General features: G+C 40.2%; 1 protein-coding gene across 1 annotated transcript in view; it reads left to right on the forward strand.

The window, feature by feature from the left end:
• Window positions 1–19,341, forward strand: part of cdkal1 (CDK5 regulatory subunit associated protein 1-like 1) — a 603,253-nt gene that overhangs the window by 187,942 nt on the left and 395,970 nt on the right. Inside the window, exon 5 of the mRNA XM_079894178.1 lies at window positions 16,175–16,271. Within this exon, the coding sequence (XP_079750304.1) occupies window positions 16,175–16,271 (97 nt within the window). The remainder of the gene's footprint in view (window positions 1–16,174; window positions 16,272–19,341) is intronic.

The raw sequence follows: 19,341 nt of genomic DNA on the forward strand, positions 1-19,341 counted from the left end.
CTGTCGAACCGTTTCTGTTTGGGCAAGCTTGGTTAAGATTGCCATCTGTTTATGACTGTTAATGCTGCAAGACTTTCAGTTTGTGTTTGTCCCCAAGGATGTCTTTGTCATTAGTTTTCACAACACAATACTTCAGAAGAGAACAGAGTCATCTGACCATCTCACGCTTGAGTGTTTGGACAGCTTGATCTGTGACTCATTGGTCGGAATGTGTGAACCTGCATCTGGTCCTGTACGGAACAAATCGTCCCAAACATGCTTTAGTTTCCAAGTCAAGGACTCATAAGCCCCTTTCACACAGAGATTCCGGAAAATACACGGATAAAGTGACCCGGGATTTGACCCGGGTTCGTTTGATTTTGGTTCATTCACACTGCCAGTGATTTTCCGGAATCAGAGAGCGCGTTCACACACAACCCGTGTATGTCCCGGAAAGACACGTGACATCGATGTGACTTGTAATGTCTCAGCAGCGTCTTCAGTTTGCTTATGAGCTGCGATTTCTCTCTCGAGAAACCACGCTTGTGCATTTATTTCTCTGATTCGATCATAAACTTGCGCATTACATACCGCTTCACAGCTGGCGAACTATCCCGCCCTTCAGCGTCATCACTGCGACACGGCATTATTACGGCTTTTGTTCACACAGCGCGCGTTCCGGGACTGAACACGGCAATGTTACTAGGTCCCCAACCCGGCATCGATGCCGGCATCAATCCCGGGTCGTGTTTGCGTTCACACAGAAGGCGTTCCGGCAATTTGCCGGCAATTTCCCGGGTTCAATGCGCTGTGTGAAAGGGGCTATAGTGAGGTCTTGCTGTGCTAAACAGCACTTTTTTGACACAGTTGCTTGAGGACTGATGCATCACCTGAATATTTCATGTCTGTGATCATTGTTTTTATCTGAGAGAAATTTAGAGAACTGTTTTCAGCCCTTTTCTTGCATAATTAATTTGCATTACAGCATGGTACAGTACATGGACATGCTGTCATCTAAGGAACAGCATCTCTTTTTAGACAGCTACTGTTCAGTCATTACACTCTTTTTTTCTTTGTCTTTCTCTCTTGCTACTGAAGTCAAGTTAGATGTTTTCAGTGTTATAAGCTCCAGGTCTGTGTCTTACATTGACTTTTTTTTATTTTTTATAGAACACTTAACACTGAACGAACCATCAATCATTAATTTAACCCTTGTATTGTTTCTTAGGCGGGTTATTAAATCTATATCAATGCACCAGTTCAGTTTAAGAGTCTGGAGGCTACTTGCTTGTCTTGGGTTTTGGGGATTCCCTTCGTCGGCGTGAAAGTGGTTTTCCCGCTCTGTTGGCTGGCGTCTCCTCGTGCCTGAGATGTCTGGGGCAGCCAATCACGTGATGTGCTGGTGGATGGATGGAAAGTCTTTGTTGCTGGAAAGCAGACTTTGCAGTCGAATCGTGGACTGAAACTTTGCTGCAGAACTTAACTTAGAACCGAAACTCACCAAGGAAAAGAAAAGAAAACTAAGAAAAGAAAGAAAATTGAGACGAGAGTAGATGATGGCTTGAATGAAGCTGTTTAACCCATGTTCTTCTGAGTCTGTCTAGTCACTCCATCATCGCTTCTCCATGATGGTTTTCAAATCTACTCTTCTCTTCATCTTCATCTTGTGCCCTTTTCTCCTCTCAGCTTTGTTAAGGTCCTAAGATTTTAAACTCAAATGTTTGTCCAGCCTCCTGGAAGATTTCTGACCAATTGGACACTGTCTTTATTTGAGAGGTGGCATTTTCTTCACTTCTCATCATAAATCATGCGTTATCTGTGATCTCTTTACTCTCCAGCGCTAGCAGAGCTAGCTAGACATCATTACTATTATAAGAATACGAAACATTTTACACAGATTTCAATCAAGCCATCTTTTGAATCAAGAACATACGATCATACTGATAGGAAACAAGAGACACTTTCATTCAAACATCTAATAGTTATAACAATATGGGATCTAAGCATATTAGACACATATGAAGAGTTCAGATGCAAAAGCCTGTAAGTGCCATCTGAAATTTTCTTCTAGAATGATCATGTTTATCAAGCTTGTATATTTAAGTTCAGCAATTTCACTTAAATGGCAATGAAAATAACCTATTCACTTAGCCTATGGCACTTAGAGGCTTTTGCATCTGAACTCTTCATATATAGGTTGTAGACACAATATAGAATTATGTAGTTGAACGATGTTTGATTATAAGTCCATCAATAAATGTTTTGGGATGATTTTATGTATTTTTGTAGTTAAAGTCTCAGTCTCTTTGGTTTTAAGATATTTCAATCTGTCGTGGGATCACGCAACTTCTGCTGTTATCTTGGTCGGGCACTAAACGGTGCCGTCTCTGAAACAATCAGTCTTTTCAAAACCATCTAACATTGACAACGTTCTTCCTTTAGTTGCTTTAGTTGCCCATAAAGTTCTTAGTGTAGACTGGCTGGAGCCTGGATTTTATGGCTCTGGATTGGTGATTTGGGGTCTGGAATGTTGAGTTCTGTGTCTAATTATGTTTGAACAAATCACCTGGAAGATTCATTTGTGTTTGGTTCGCACTCAATCGTTACACTGCGCTGTAGATCTACTGTGAGTGTAAGCACATGCCAGTGACCCGCGCTCCAGTAGATGTCCAGATATATCAGGTGGAGATCTCCTGAACCCCGTTCAGTTCTTCAGGGCTACAGCGTTTGGCACATCACTACAGATGACATGCACACGCTCACATACACACAAAACCTGAGGACAATACTTTGTATGCTGGTCAATCACAGTGGCTATGGCAATTTCGTCACAATGTTACATGCTCAAATCTGACCTGTTCATCTCACTGTATCAGAAATCAATCCAGTTTGTCTCCATGAGCCCAATGCTGGGGCTTAGAGTCTTCAGTGACATTGCCGTACCTTCTGGAGAAACGTCATGAACTCGAATACAAGTGAATTTGTTTCGTGCAGCTGCCAGATTGAGCCCGGGCAAACAATGGTACCATGATACCACAAACGTATCTTATGATACTATAGACCTTATGTAGCCCTGCCCCTTTTCAGCGCTGCGCTTGTTGTCTTTTGTCTTTTCCGGTCTGTATTTTCACAGCAATCTTACGTATTTATGAATGAACGGCTCGTTTTAAAATCTTCCCGGTCTACTGACATTTGTTAAGACATCTACTTTAAACATTGCAATCCTCATAATAACTTTCGTTAACTTTACAATAAGTAAATCCACTTCACCAGCTAATTACTCCTCGACAGCGATGCCATAGAAATATACAGAGCGACCGCATAAACGGAAGTTCAAAGACAATATTCTAAAGATGGCTGCGTGCTCATTTCTCTGGCGCATATGGTCTATACCTTTTCACAATACCACGTAGTATCAAAATACCGTACAGTATTGTGTTAATTCTTAATTCAAATCAATAAAATGAACCAAATTTTCATAAATGATTAACACTGATTAATTCAGAAACAAAACGCTGCAGAGTGTTGCTGGAAGCTTAACAGTTCCTCTTTGTTTAAAGCTATTTTCATTGGTAAAATAGAGCTAAAACAACTTTTTGTTTATTGAACTGTTACATAAAAATCAGTCACATTTGCTATCGTGCTGATCAGCACTCCTTATATAAAACTCATACAGAAGCTTTTTTATTGTTGCCCCGACTCAGACTGAAGTTGAATGGAATTGCATTTGTCATTCTAGAAACTAAACATTAGATTTGTTCCAGAAGTGGTCAAATGAGCAAAGGACAAACTGAGCGAATACTGTACATTCTTATTTACTGTAAGATATAATGATGTTGAATAGTGATGTTTGAGCTGCTAATTTTTAAACTCTTATCAGTCTCTCTTGTAATGTTTTAGTAGATATGTGTTCAAATTAACATTTAAAATAAATTATTTTAAACTGCTGCACAGACATTACTTATGGTACTACTGTAATGACGATACTACCGTATACTACTGTAGTACCGGTGTACCGTGAAATGTTTACTTATCAATTTAAGGTTGATAAACTAAAAAGATGAATACAATGAAAGTATTGGTTTTAATTGAGTTAAAACCAGTTATGGGAGGTGCATGGGTGTGGTCAGTATGTTAATAGTATGGTATAATATATAAGTATAATATAAACATAACATAAAAGAATAAATTAAAAAAAACTAGAATTTTCTAGCATTTTGACATGCTAAAAAACAAATATTATAAGAGCACCACAGTCCTCTGATAGCAGCTGCCATTCCTGCTGAACATCTACACATCCCAAAACACTGAAAAAGAGGAGGCACATTCATACTGTGTGCTAGCCACCATGATCATCTCACATGCATAGTGATGAGGAACAGTCCTCCAGGCTCTTGACCTTTGTGTGTATCTCTGAAACATTGAGGTCAATGGGCAACTGTTATTAAACTGTTATTAACTGTTGTTAACTGCTATTAAAACGGAGGACAACAGACAGCAGAACATTGCTTGGCCAGAAAGCACAATTGACCAGAATGATCTTGGCCGACGCTGGTCCACCTTGTGTAAATGAGGGCTTATGTTTGTCAGTGGTGCTTCACTTCCAGACTCTGGTTCATACTCTTTGTCTGGCTACATTAGGAACTGTAGTTCTGGGCTACTTAAAAACGTAAAAAAATATATAAAATAATAACTTTCCCTTTCATCATTGTTTTCCGTGAAATATTATGGGCCAAAAGCATTTCAAATAAAAAATAATAAAGCAAAACCATCTGTTTTAGTCCTCATAAATGTGCTTGGTCAGTGGTTTCTTGCGAGCCATCTCCACCTCATTTACTTTCTTCTGATCGTCAAGTCATCTTCATTTATATAGCGCTTTTAACAATGTAGATTGTTTCAAAGCAGCTTTACAGAGATAAACGTATAATTTAAGGTAACAGAGAATGTTTTGGCTTTATAGCGGTTCTTTAATAAAGTTATTTTACAGCTAAAGTTAGTTTTGATTGATTCGCTTCCGTCGCAACGATCATTTGTTATTAAATTAGGGGCCGCCAAGAAGACACCATTCTCTCTACACAAACTTTAAACGTGATCCTGTGAGAAACGCTGATGCCGTTCACATGCGCATTAAGAATTGGTTCTATAGTTATGTGCGTTTGAATATATGTGTGCAGGTTTGTTATTCCCTACAAACCAAGCCTAAACAAATTACTGGTGTTTCCTTATAGTTTTGATTCAGAATTTTATTTTATCAATTCGGGGTAGATACGCAAATTGAGTTTTCCCGACGACGCTTTATCTGTAGAGTTGGAAAGGGATCCTCCATAGGGAGAGACTAGTTGGCACTTCAGCACTGCGTTGTCATCGGGTCCAGGCGAAGGGCCTTCGTCAGATCTGGATACGGCCTGGATCCGGCAGGCTGCGGGAAGACCTCGGGATAAACAAAGACACTAAAATTAGCGTAGATGCCATTCTTCTCATGATGTATCAAGTACATCAGGATTTATGGGAAGTGTTCCCGGTTCCAGCTGACCTAATCTATGCAGCCTAACACTGAATTATAGAAGTCTATAATGTATTATGTGAATGCTATGTCAAAGAGATGTGTCTTTAATCTAGCTTTGAACTGACAGAGTGTGTCTGCTTCCCGGACAATGTTAGGAAGATTGTTCCAAAGTTTTGGTGCTAAATAGGAAAATGATCTACCGCCAGCAGTCGATTTTGATATTCTAGGTATTATCAACTGGCCGGAATTTTGAGATCGCAATAGACGTGAAGGACTATAATGCGTTAAGAGCTCGCTCAAGTACTGCGGAGCTAAACCATTTAGTGCTTTGTAAGTCATCAGCAATATTTTAAAATTGATGCGATGTTTAATAGGGAGCCAGTGCAGTTTTGACAGAACTGGGCTAATATGGTCATACTTCCTGGTTCTGGTAAGAACTCGAGCTGCTGCGTTTTGAACTAGCTGTAGTTTGTTTATTAAGCGTGCAGGGCAACCACCCAGTAGAGCATTACAATAATCTAGCCTTGATATCATGAAAGCATGAACTAATTGTTCCGCATTTGTCAATGAGAGTGTATGACGTAATTTAGATATATTTTTAAGATGGAAAAATGCGGTTTTACAGATACTAGACACGTGACTTTCAAATGAAAGATTGGTATCAAAGAGCACACCCAGGTTCCTAACCGACGACGAAGACTTAACAGAGCAGCCATCAAGTGTTAGACAGTATTCTAGGTTATTACGTGAGGACGTTTTTTGTCCAATAATTAGAATCTCTGTTTTTTCAGAATTTAGAAGTAGGAAATTATGAGTTATCCAATTTTTTTATATCAGCTATGCATTCTGTTAATTTAGTGAATTGGTAAGTTTCGTTATGTTTTGAAGAAATATAGAGCTGAGTATCGTTGGCATAACAGTGGAAGCTAATTCCATGTTTCCTAATGATATCTCCTAATGGTAGCATGTACAGAGTGAACAGCAGCTGTCCTAGTACTAAGCGTTGTGGTACACCATACTGAACTTGTGATCGATGAGACATCTCTTCATTTACTGCTACAAACTGATAACGGTCAGATAAGTATGATTTAAATCATGCTAGTGCAATTCCACTAATGCCAACATAGTTTTCTAGTCTATTTAAAAGAATGTTGTGGTCAATGGTGTCAAACGCAGCATTAAGATCGAGTAACACTAATAGAGAGATACAACCACGATCGGATGATAAGAGCAAATCATTTGTGACTCTAACGAGAGCAGTCTCAGTACTATGGTACGGTCTAAATCCGGACTGAAAATCCTCGCAGATATCATTTCTTTCTAAAAAGGAACACAGTTGTGAAGATACTGCCTTTTCTAGTATCTTTGACAGAAAAGGTAGATTCGAGATTGACCTGTAATTGACTAATTCTGTAGGATCAAGTTGCGTTTTTTTAACAAGCGGTTTAATCATAGCCAGCTTAAAGTTTTTTGGTACGTATCCTAGAGACAAAGACGAATTAATGATATTAAGAAGAGGATCTATGACCTCTGGAAGCATCTCTTTCAGTAGCTTAGTCGGTATAGGGTCTAACATACATGTTGTCGATTTAGATGATTTAACGAGTTTAGTAAATTCTTCCTCTCCTATAGCAACGAATGAATCAAATTTTTCCTCAGGGAGACTACAATGCACTGCCTGATGCGATACTGTAGTAGACGGTTGCATAGTTATAATTTTGTCCCTGATATTATCAATCTTATAAGTGAAGAAGTTCATAAAATCATTACTGCTGTGCTGCTTGGAAACTTCTGTGTTTGAAGCTTTCTTTTTCGTTAGTTTAGCCACTGTTTCAAATAAAAACCTAGGATTATGTTTATTTTCTTCTAATAGGGTTGAAAAATAAGCAGATCTAGCAGCTTTTAAAGCCTCTCTGTATGCAATCGAGCTCTCTTTCCATGAAATGCGAAATACCTCTAGTTTTGTTTTCTTCCAGTTGCACTCCATTTTTCTGGTTGCTCTCTTAAGGGCCTGAGTGTGCTCGTTGTACCACGGTGTTGGATTATTTTCTTTAATCTTCTTTAAGCGCAAAGGAGCAACTGTGTCTAAAGTGCTGGAAAAGAGAGAGTTAAAAGTTTCTGTTGCAATATCAAGTTCTTCTAAGCTATCCGGGATGCTAAGATGATGAAACTGATTAGGACGATTATTGATAAAGCAATCTTTAGTGGCAGAAGTGATAGGTCTAACTAGGGCTGGGCGATATGGCTGAAAACTGTATCACGATATCAGTGTTTCATATCGGTCGATATCGATAATTATTGATATTTTTTATTACCCATTTAAAATAAGGACCAGGAGAAAAATGTTACATTTAAACATTTTTATTTTAAACTTAACCTTCCTCTGATCATAATCCCCTCAGTTCTTAAGACAATAAAATGTCAACACAACCATGTAAAACTCAAATAATTAAAATGTAAACATAAGTCTAAAGTCACAATGAACACTTAACAATTATCTTAACATTTAAGGTGCAAAATGAAAGAAAATGTAAGAAATGCTTAATAAAGTGTAATAAAATAGTGCAAAGTGTTAAATATAAACAGAGAAACCTGAGAATTTAGTGCAAGTTTAGTGCTAGGAGGTTCACTAGCTGTTCACCTTCTGGTGAATAAAGTGTTTTAAAATATGTGCAGTGTTTTGTAAACAAATAAAACTGAGGTAGACTGAGGTACATCTGTAACATAAAAAACAAACCTACAGTACAGTAACATTGTTTGAAATATAAAACCTGCAGAAATATGAAAAAGTAACTCTTCAAGCTATTCTTACTCTAATCATCATACTTGAAGTTGAACTATTCAAGTATATTTTCAGTCCAGGTTTTGTGCTAGGAACACCAGCTGGTTGACCTTCTCTGGGTCTAAAGCTGCCCTGGTGCATGTAACAATATTACCCCCAGTACTAAAAATTCTTTCTGAGGGGGTGCTGGTGGCTGGAATGCACAAGTACTTTTTCGCCAGCTGAGACAATCTGGGGAAGTTGTGTTCATGTAGCCTCCACCAGTCCAGAGGGTTAGACTCACTGTCTGCATCAGGGCACATCAGGTACCTTTCCAGCTCGCTCTCCACTTTTTGTTTTTCAGTGAGAGGCAAAGCATCATCTTCTTGGCACTGTTTTTTGAAAAAGCTCCCCAATGACTTGCGTTGCTTCTTCACACCCAGTGGCAGAGGTGGTCCACTTGCAGCTCCTCCTTCTGCACCTTGGTCTGCTGCTCCTTCAGAAGGCCCTGCCTGTGATTGGCCCTGGTCTTCATCCATGATCTCAGACACAGCTCTCATTTGAATGGCCCCTACCTTCTCTGGTCTGATGTATTGGCCTTTAAATCTAGGGTCCACGAAGGTAGCCATGTCAAGAAGATCATCTGTGTCAGGGTCAGCATATTTCTCTTCGAGATAAGTCATTATCTTTGTCTTCAGCTCTTTTGTGAGCTGAGTGTCCCCCTCATTAACTTTCAGCAAACTGGAGCGGAAAAGGTGGAGCACAGGCTTCACGTACGAGACCGTCACATATGACTCCCCAGAAAGGGAGTCTGTGAACTCCAGGAGAGGAGTTAAGGCCGCATGCATTGACTCAAGGACGTCAATATCCTGCCACGTTGGGATCAGGTGCCTGTTGTTTTTGTCAGAAGACAGAACTTCAGTGATGGCCTTTTGTTGCTCTAGGACCCTTGCCACCATCTTTTGTCTTGAGCCCCACCTGGTTAGTGACTCTGTGACCAGCTGGTGTGTGGGAAGATGGAGACGTTCCTGTGCTTTAGAGAGCGCACTCTTTTTCTTCCACGAGTAAGAAAAGGCAGATACCACTTTCTTGCACACACCTACAGCCCTCTCCACTCTTTTATCTTTTCCTGCAGCACCTGCAGAAAAACAATGCCAGTGTAAATAACTGATAATAGATCACACACACACACACACACACACACACACACACACACACACACACACACACACACACACACACACACAGAGAAACACAGAAACACACACACACACACACACACACACACACACACACACACACACACACACACACACACACACACACACACACACACAGAGAAACACAGAAACACACACACACACACACACACACACACACACACACACACACACACACACACACACAGAGAAAAACACAGAAACACACACACACACACACACACACACACACACACACACACACACACACACACACACAGAGAAAAACACAAACACACACACACACACACACACACACACACACACACACACACACACACACACACACACACACACACACACAGAGAAACACAGAAACACACACACACACACAAACACACACACACACAGAAACACACGCACACAAACAGAAACACCCACACACACACACACTGTCATGTCAGTGTGTAAAGCTGTTTCCATAAATCATAATAATATAATTATAATATATAATCTCAATTATCAGCTAATAAAATTACCCAAGGAACCAACATTGATGACGAGCATTAAAATGACAAAGCTACTCACCAATAGCAGAGTGCAAACGATGGCCAAAACACTGCAGCCGTGTCCAGTTGTTCAGTGAAGTCGCCTTCACTACATTTGCCCCGCTGTCTGTGGTGATGCACACCATTTTGTCTTCAATCAGACTCCAGGACAACAGTGCCTCCTTCAAGCCTTCTGCTATCACTTCTCCTGTGTGATCTTCGGGGAAATATGCAGTCTCAAGACATCTGGTTTTCAAACCCCATTCATTGTCGATGAAGTGAATGGTCAAGCTAATGTATGGCTCAGAAGTACGGCTTGACCACAGGTCAGAGGTTGTTGCAAAGTACTTGGCTGACAATATTTCTTGCTGCACAGATTCTTTGCACATTACATACAGCTTAGGAATGGCAGTCTTAGAAAAGTACTTTCGGCCAGGAAGAACATAGCGTGGGTCAAGCACTTGTATGAGCTTTTTATAACCTGGCTTCTCGACAGTGCTAAGCGGAAGCATGTCTTTGGCTATATGATATGCCACTGCCTCCGTTATATCTTTGTACCGTTTAGATTCTTTGTCATAAGGCACTGATGCAGAGTACCTCTCCATGGTGGTCTGCTGCTTGTGCGGTGTTGCAGCTGCAGATGTTGTTGGTTGAATACGGCTGTGCTCCAAAGGATGAGCGCGGCTAAGGTGGTAAAACAAGTTTGTGGTATTACCAGTCTTGGCAGGTACGACGGTCTTGCTTAACCTGCAGACGACATTGGTCTGACTACGGTCAGACTTATAATATCCAAAAAACTGCCATGCTGGCGAGCTGACTTTTCCTTTTTTATTTACAATTTCCTCACTCGCTGCGGCACTCATTTTCTGCTTATCAATCGCCGGTTACTGAAGAGACAGAGCACGAGACAACGATATGGCGCAACCAAACATGACACTGTTACATGATTGGCTGTTAGCGTGTCACTCCCTATGTTGCTAGGTTACCAAAAGTGTGAGTGCCTTTGTTAATGCAACCAAACTTGCTTCGCGTCCTCTGTTTGCTTCCGACGAAGAAAAAAAAAAATCGAACGTTTTATCGAACAATTTTTTTATTGATATCGATCACGTGTCTATCGCGATACATATCGTTATCGTTTTATCGCCCAGCCCTAGGTCTAACATATTTGAAACACGGAGTCGGCTTTGCAGCCTTGGCTAAATGTAATTTACACAAGACTAGATGATGATCTGAGATGTCATCGCTCTGCTGCAGAATTTCAACGGCATCAACATCTTTTCCTTGTGATAAAATTAGATCTAGAGTATGATTATGACGATGAGTAGGTCCTGACACGTGTTGTCTAACTCCAATTGAGTTTACAATGTCTTTAAATGCCAAACCCAATGCATCTTTTTCATTATCGATGTGTATATTAAAATCACCAACAATTAGTACTTTATCTGCAGCCAATACTAACTCTGATAGAAAGTCCGCAAATTCTTTGATAAAGTCTGTATGGTGCCCTGGTGGCCTGTATACAGTAGCCAGCACAAATCTCAAACGTGATTTATCATTTATACTATATATTTTTTACATTAAGCACATATTTTACATTGATCGTATATATTTTTTTACATTGATCGTGTTCTTTAGATTTCTGTTGCTTTTCTGATCCTTTAGCGTTTAGCCCAAAGCATTTATTTGTCCATGTCTTCAGAGTGTTGAATAGAGGTGACACTGTCTGTCTCTCCAGCTGAGCTTCCCTTGTCTCTACCAGTGCTCCTCAGTGGCTCATCATCACTGTCACTTCACATGAGCTCACTCCTGGCTGCTCACTGTCTTCACACTCGCTACTCTCTCACTGTCTACAGTTTGACAGGTGTAACTTGCTGTAAGCTTCATTGTCTTGCTCTTGTCTGATATAGATGCATTTTGGGTTTGTTGCTCGAGCTGTATTAACCTATTTCTGCCTGTGTAATGATGGTTCATCTGTTGTTTGTGCCTCCAGTAGATGAAAATACATTCAGTATTACTACTTTATGTAATATATATTGTGAAGGACCGTGATTCAAGACACGTACAAGGTTATCCTGGAGGAAAAATTGCTGCCTTCTGCTCTGACAATGTTCCCCAATTTAAAGGATTGGTTTGCTCCATGCCACACAGTCAGGCCCGTCAAGTTGTGGCTGGAGGACCACCAGATCGAGTCCCTGTCACGGCCAGCCCAAACTCCAGACCTGAACCCCATTGAAAACCTCTGGACTGTGATCAAGAGGAAGCCATCAAACAAAGCCGAGCTGCTTGAAGATTTACGCCAGTGGCATAGTCACCCTACAGCAATGTGAAAGACTTGTAGAGAGCATGCCAAGATTCATGAAAGCTGTTATTGGAAATCAGGATTATTCCATCAAATATTGATTTATGAAGTTAAAACATTGTGCTGTTTAAACATTTATACAAACTTGTTTCCTTTGCCTTATTCGAGGTCTGAAAACATGGCATCTTTTTATTTATTTTTTAAATTGGCCAGTTGTCAGTTTCTGCAAATAAATCAAAATAAGCTTTACAGATCTTTATTTGAAAGGGTATAAACCAGGGGTGCCCAATCTTGTTCCTGGTGGAGGTAGATCTCCAGGAATCGGATTGGGCACCCCTAGTATAAACAATGTTTTTCATGCTTGTTCAATGAAACACAAACAATTGCACATACACCTGTGGAACAATCCTTATGACACTAGCAGTTTATAGGTGGTAGACTATTAAAGCCACAGTTCCAATAACTTAGGACATTAAAGAGACCATTTTATTGACTGAACAATACCAGATCTGTGTTTGAAATCGCACCTTATACTAGAGGTCTACACGGGTCCAAAAAAGACACAGACCCGACTGGAACCGATTGTCATATATTCCACACTAAATTGCTATCAAGTCAGTCATTAAACAAGTCAGTAAACAAGTTGTGAAAAAAAAAAAAAAACCTTTTTGTCTTACCTAATTTTAGTAGCCGTCGTCTCTCTTCCTTGCACCTGACTGTGATGCATTACAATCCTCCGACAAGAAAGTTCTATCCATGTTATTCCTCTTGTTATTCCAAGTATGCTTAATCCACTCATTATTTTAGCTTCAAAAGTCCACTTGATGTCACGGTGACGGATGGCAAATGTGACTTTGCAGATTTGCATTTCGACTCGAGTTAACTTACATAATAACTTTGACTGTTTGCCCTTTTGAACTATAATAACGATTGCTCATTCAGTGCCATGGCCGCTGATGTTAGCATTATTTATTTGCAGTCATCTCTGTGCTCTCTGCGCTGAGTCTGACCACCGGAACTTTAAGATTAAACAAGACGGTTCATTAATATTTTTATAAAAATGGGAGAAAGTGTAAAGCACGGTTTGGTGGAATAAGTCCCACCTTTTAAGTAAAAGAACCAATTGTCAATTGGTCAAGTCATTGTGTCACTGCAGAAGCTCTGGTTGCCATAGAAACATGATGCGCTTGAGACTGCACATTCGCATTAGCTGCCTGGAGCAACCTGAGATATGAGCTTTTTAATGCAATGTGTGTTTGTTTTTTTAACCTTATTTCCCGGCTCACACTTTTCTTATCCTAATTTTTTTGGATAAGAAAAGTTGCAAGTTACAAAAAACACACAACAAACAATGCTGACTGACTCTGATCATGGCCGGGTGTTCTGTTAAACAGACCTGAGAGCCGAAGTAATGGATTGGGATCTGACCCGGACTCTGTGTAGATCTCTACCTTATACCCTCATTCACTACTGCTTACATTAGTCCACTTGAAGGAGTGAATGAAAATGAGTGAGCGAATTCGGACACTGAGGGCCCTATCAAACACCCAGTGTAATGTGTCGCCAGGTGCAACACAAGTGTTTTTTGCTAGTTTAAGCCTGACGTAGTTATTTTCACATCCTGCGCCACGTTGTTGAAATGCATTTGCGCCCATGGGCATGCTGGTCTGAAAACCAGTGTGTTCAGGCACATTGTTGGCACATTGCTATTTTGAGGCAACTGAAATAGACTGCAATATTGACCAACAAAAACCTGGTCTAAAGTATAATGGCGCAGTATTTTTTTTATTTAAAGGGCGCATTAGTAATATGAGCCTATAGGCGGGTCCACAAAGCGCGTACACTCTGCTTATTACACACAAAGGGACGCGTAGCAGCACACAAACATGCCAAATATTAAAAATAAAAGGATTACAATGTAAAAGATGAATATTGTGTACATAAAGATATGGTGAAAACCGGCTTGTCAAGTAGATGGTCTGCTTTCGTGCTTTAACTTCGCGCACGAGCAGATCTGTTTTGTCTCTGGAGAAGCCTGGTGTGCCAACCATTTTTCCCGTCGTTAAACTAGCAAAAGTGGATTCGGACACGCCCTAAAGTGCACCTGTGCCATGCGCTTTAGACCCTGCGCTTAGATCGTTAAAATAGGGCCCTAAGTGCGCCGGAAGGGCTGCTGCTTTTGCATAGTTTGTGCTTGCCATTTAATAATCATTTGAAACTAAGCAACCTGCTGCTCGAGGAGTAATGAAAAGATTTATCTTGAACTCTGTCATGGAAACTAGCTTGTATTAACCTTATTAAACAATTTAATGATCAATTAAAAAGGAATTTAGACATGTATGGTATTAACCTGTACCCACATTAAACAACTGGTTTGGAAAATGGATGAATGATTCAGCTGCGGGCACCATCTCCTGACTACACGCTGTAATTCATTTGGCGCGACCCTGACAGTGTATTATGGGTATTCTCTAGCCCATAATGCTGATCCGTCAATCACGATCGACTAGTAGATCTTTTTCACTCGGTAGCTCCCTAAAATAACAGAAAAATAAGTACAAAAAAACAGATTATCATGGCTCGAAATATCGCATATGCTCTCGAAATCGAATCTGTGCAACCTCAAAATTTATTTGGGAGCATTTGTGAGAGTACAAATAATTATTGTGGTGCGACCTTTTTTCTAGAGATGCACCGGTCAACCGGCCATAAATCGGAAATGGCCGGTTTATGCTCCAAACACAAGATCGGCTACTGGAAGGTTTTTAGTTTAATTTTGGATGATCTCTATTTTAGACTTTCACACAAACTGTATTGCAATCGTTTCCCCAAATGTCATTTGTGTGAAAATATTACAAAGGCTTTTAACAGGACGTTAACACAGGCCAGAGATGGGACAAGCTGAAGACGGAGGCCAAGAGAAATTACCAGGCACAGCAAGATCATAGTTGGTGATGCTCAAAATATAGGAATAAAAAATATATAAATATTGAACTGGGGTGGGGATTTATATTCATGGATCTCTGAAGGAAACTGACTGTCCTCAGAATAGTTTCGATGGCATTTCCTTTTCCTTTTACCTCCATATAAAGTGGTGTTTAATAAGCGCAACTGCTTTTTTTAAGCAGTACCTAAAGAAATTACTCTTTTCCATAAGCGCCACCTGCTGTCAGAGAGTGAATTTACATTTTCATTTAGTCCATCTGTTTTTGTTTATGCAGGTGTGTCTTATGTAACAATTTCACAAAGCTAAAGTCAGTCAGACCATTCTGTATAAGTCTTGAAATTATGCAATCTAAATTAAATCAAAAACAACTTGTGTAGCATCTTTGTTTGGATTGTGATTAAAATGCAGTGGTTGACTCTAATTTCAAATGGCTACAGTTTCTTAAGGCAAGTTTGGACCGCTATAGAGCAAATTAACAACAAATAAATTTGCCTTCAGGGCTTAAAGGGTTACTGACTGCTACTAACTGACTGCTTTTGATATTGACCCTTGCTGAGTCATTCCATCGTTGTTTGTCAAATGCCTGTGAAATTTGTTCAGATATACAGTATATAAATGAGTGATTGATTGACTGGGGCAGTCATGGCCTAATGGCACCTAACCCACAATCGCTACCTGGGCACCGCAGAAAAAATGGCTGCCCACTGCTCTGGGTGTGTGTGTCCATGGTTTGCGCTGTGTTACTGCTCCTAATTTGTATGCACTAACTTGGATGGGTTAACATGCAGAGAACAAATTTCGAGTATGGGTTACCATACTTGGCCTTCACATCATGTCACTTTAATATCAGAATATGTTTGAACATTGATCAGTAATTTTTGCCACTATGCCAAACTATGTTGATTGTGATTGTGATTGTTTGTGTTTTATTTCAGGAAAGCTCAGGAGCAGAAAAAGAAGGTGGTTTTAGCGGGATGTGTGCCGCAGGCCCAGCCCAGGATGGACTATCTGAAAGAACTGAGCATCATTGGGGTAAATGCACAAGCTCATGCTGGAGATCCTTTCACCCTTTAATCTGATGTTCAAACGTGTTGAAGCTCAATTTATCATTCCAATGGTCATTTCTTTCTGTCCTCCTATTCTGTGTGTTGAAGTGGTGAATGAGTAGTGCAGTGGTGTGATATTCAGGAAGTAACCATGTTTTCTGCTCAAGTTTTCAGCCCATATTTGCATTAGTTAAAGCTGGAATCAGTCAGCATGTGTGGGCGATGATTGTTTGCTCTTGACTGCACCCTTCTTACCGTTGGAAAAATCACCTTATGCAAATGGAAAGCCGTTTTGCATATTATGCCTGGGCCGTTTAGTGTCTCAGGATGTGAGCAGGATGTATGTGTGGAGAACTAATCAGTGCATTATATTTTCTAGAGAATAGAGCTCTCGAGCTTTTGGCCGTTAACTCACCAGCTGTTAGAGCTAAGCCACTGGCTTACAGAAGCAGGTGTGTTTATTGAATTGAATTACATTATTTATGGTGTGCTGTTTAACATAGCATGTGGGATTACCACCAGCTTCATGTTTATGAAGGAGACGATTCATAATAAATGGCCTGAGCCTAACCGGTCATGTTTTAATAAAACATGGATATGCAAATAAACAAACCTGGATTTTCTTTATGGTTTAAAGACAGAGGTGAGAAACTGCATTTGCAAATGTGCGAAAGTCTGGAGAGATGCATTTTGTCCTGATGAGAGATTTTTTGTTGAATTATAACTCTGTGTATCCGCGAGGTTTGACTTGATGGTGCAGCAGTCAGCGGACAACTGCCACTCTCCTCCGCTGTTAAACATGAGCTCTCTGTAATTCATGTTAAGCTGAGCTGGTCGCACTGGTTACTAGCCAGTCAGGGTCAGATTGCAGTCCCACAGAGATACTTTTCCAAACGGCATCAGCCCCGTCTGTTGCTTCACCGGATCAGTTTATATCTGATAAAAATGTTGAATGGCTCCAGGGGCTTGAGTCAAACTTAACTCAGGGAAAACTAGAGAAGATGACAAAGCAACCACCTACAAAGTCTTTGAGAACTGTTTTACTTGAGAAACATTTTTATATTGTTTTTGATGCACCAATTCAATAAAGTTTTAGACAAAATGTTTTAGACAGTTACTTTTTTGTTCCAAACAAAGCCAGAGCATAACCGCTGCAACACAATCATGGGCTTTTTGTTCCTTTTGAACAAATCAGTTGAATGGATGTTTTTTTATTTATTTGTTTGTTGTTCATTTTAACAATACTTATACACCATTATTTCTTATTGATTAATAATAATAATAATAATAATAATAATAATAATAATCCTATAAAAATTGTCTTTATTTATATCATTTTTGAAACAAAAAATGCATCTACTGCAAAGGCAGTGCAGCACATGTGGATGGTTTAGAGAGCACAGTGGAGTAATTACAATCAATTGTGTTGAGTCCAATGAGAGTGTGAACATCAGAAGTGTGATGCTTCTCACCTTAAATTCTTAACATCAGTGGTAAAGAAATATGTGCCATTCATGTTGCTGCTTGTGGTGTGAAAGTGGCATAATGCAATATCCAAGCTTTGTAAAGTGAAGTTGAGGTATGTTGGGAACACTACAGCATTCTAGATTGAAATTTATTCATTAGGCTTGCCACACTGTACAGTAATGGGCCTTACTTGGGTATACCTGTTTACCTATGTTTATGCCAGTTATGTGGGACAATATCTGTGGTTCCTGTGGTAACGAACAACAATTCCAGCTTGTGATAGTGATTGAAAATATCCTGCATCCAAGACTGTCAAATGAATACTGCTACTGCAATTAGGCAAATCAGCAACAGCGTGCGTACGGTGTTTTATGTTGTTCTTGTGCCCTTCATTTTTAGTTGACTAGTCCAACTAATTCCTTCAAGTTGAACCTTTTTTTTTTTTTTTTTTTTTTTTTGTGTTGCCAAAAATAGATATGTAAATAAGGATTTGAACCCTCATCCACTTGAATAAGTGAAAACTTTCCTTCACTAGATTTTTTTTATATTTTGCATTTATTTAATTAAAACGTATTTGTTGTTAGTTTTTCTTTTTTTCCTTTTCTGACCGTCATGGTCAGTGTGCTGGAACTGGTGGCTTGTTGCGACACCAGACAGAAGCCTTCAGCAGCAGCAGGGCTCCTCCTGCTGCGTTCACCGCTGCAGTTTAAAGTCAGACGGGTGAGTAGAGGCTTTCTGAAAGGCTGTATTGATTGGGAGAGCAGTGATGGAGCACTCAGCCCGTCCTGCACCCCTTGCAGGAAAACAAATGCGAGGTTCAAGATTTGCAGAGGTGCCCTGGTAACGTTTCACCATCGTGGGCAAAGACACATGGACCACTCTGCTTTGGTCAGGGGCTTGTGGATAGTAGAACATGAGCCTGGAAAACTGCAGCCTTTAACATTACAATGCACCATCTGCCAACTCCCCAGCGACAAAAGCAAAAATTGCATTTCTGTTTGCTGAGCAGATCGAAACTGCAGCCCAGATTTATCTGGAGGCTTGGAAGCATTTGATGAAGTTGCCTCAGCATATCTTTGTTTTGTCTAGACAACAGACATTCACATCTAAAGCGGTTCGTCCCTTGTTGCTTTCAAGTAGTTTGCTTTAAAACAATAACTGTGGGGAATCACAAAACCGATTTTGAAGTTCTTCCTGACCAGGGCTGTATTTAAAGCATAAGACTGCAGCCGAGGGAGTCAGCAATGCTTAACAGACCGACTTCCTGCCGCTCCCAAAACATCTCTGCCAGCACATGAAAGAATCCACTCAATAAAATTACCTTTCTTCTCCCTCTTTGACGTGGTGCTTAAGAGCGTGTACCATTCAGAGCCCGTCCCGCTGTGCTTGGGGCCTAAAGTGCATTCACCTAGCGGATCTCGGACCCGTTGGTCCAGCAGGTGCTGCCCAGAGAGGGGCTGAAATTGCACTCCCATTAGGACAAAATTGATTTCTGTTTCAGTGTTTTTCATGCAATGTAACTGCAGCCAGTGGAGGCCCGGGGTCTGCAATCTATCTCTCGGCCCACAGTACAGTTGAATTAATGGACC

The sequence above is a fragment of the Squalius cephalus genome (genome assembly GCF_949319135.1).
Source record: "Squalius cephalus genome assembly, chromosome: 15".
Lineage (NCBI taxonomy): Eukaryota > Metazoa > Chordata > Actinopteri > Cypriniformes > Leuciscidae > Squalius > Squalius cephalus.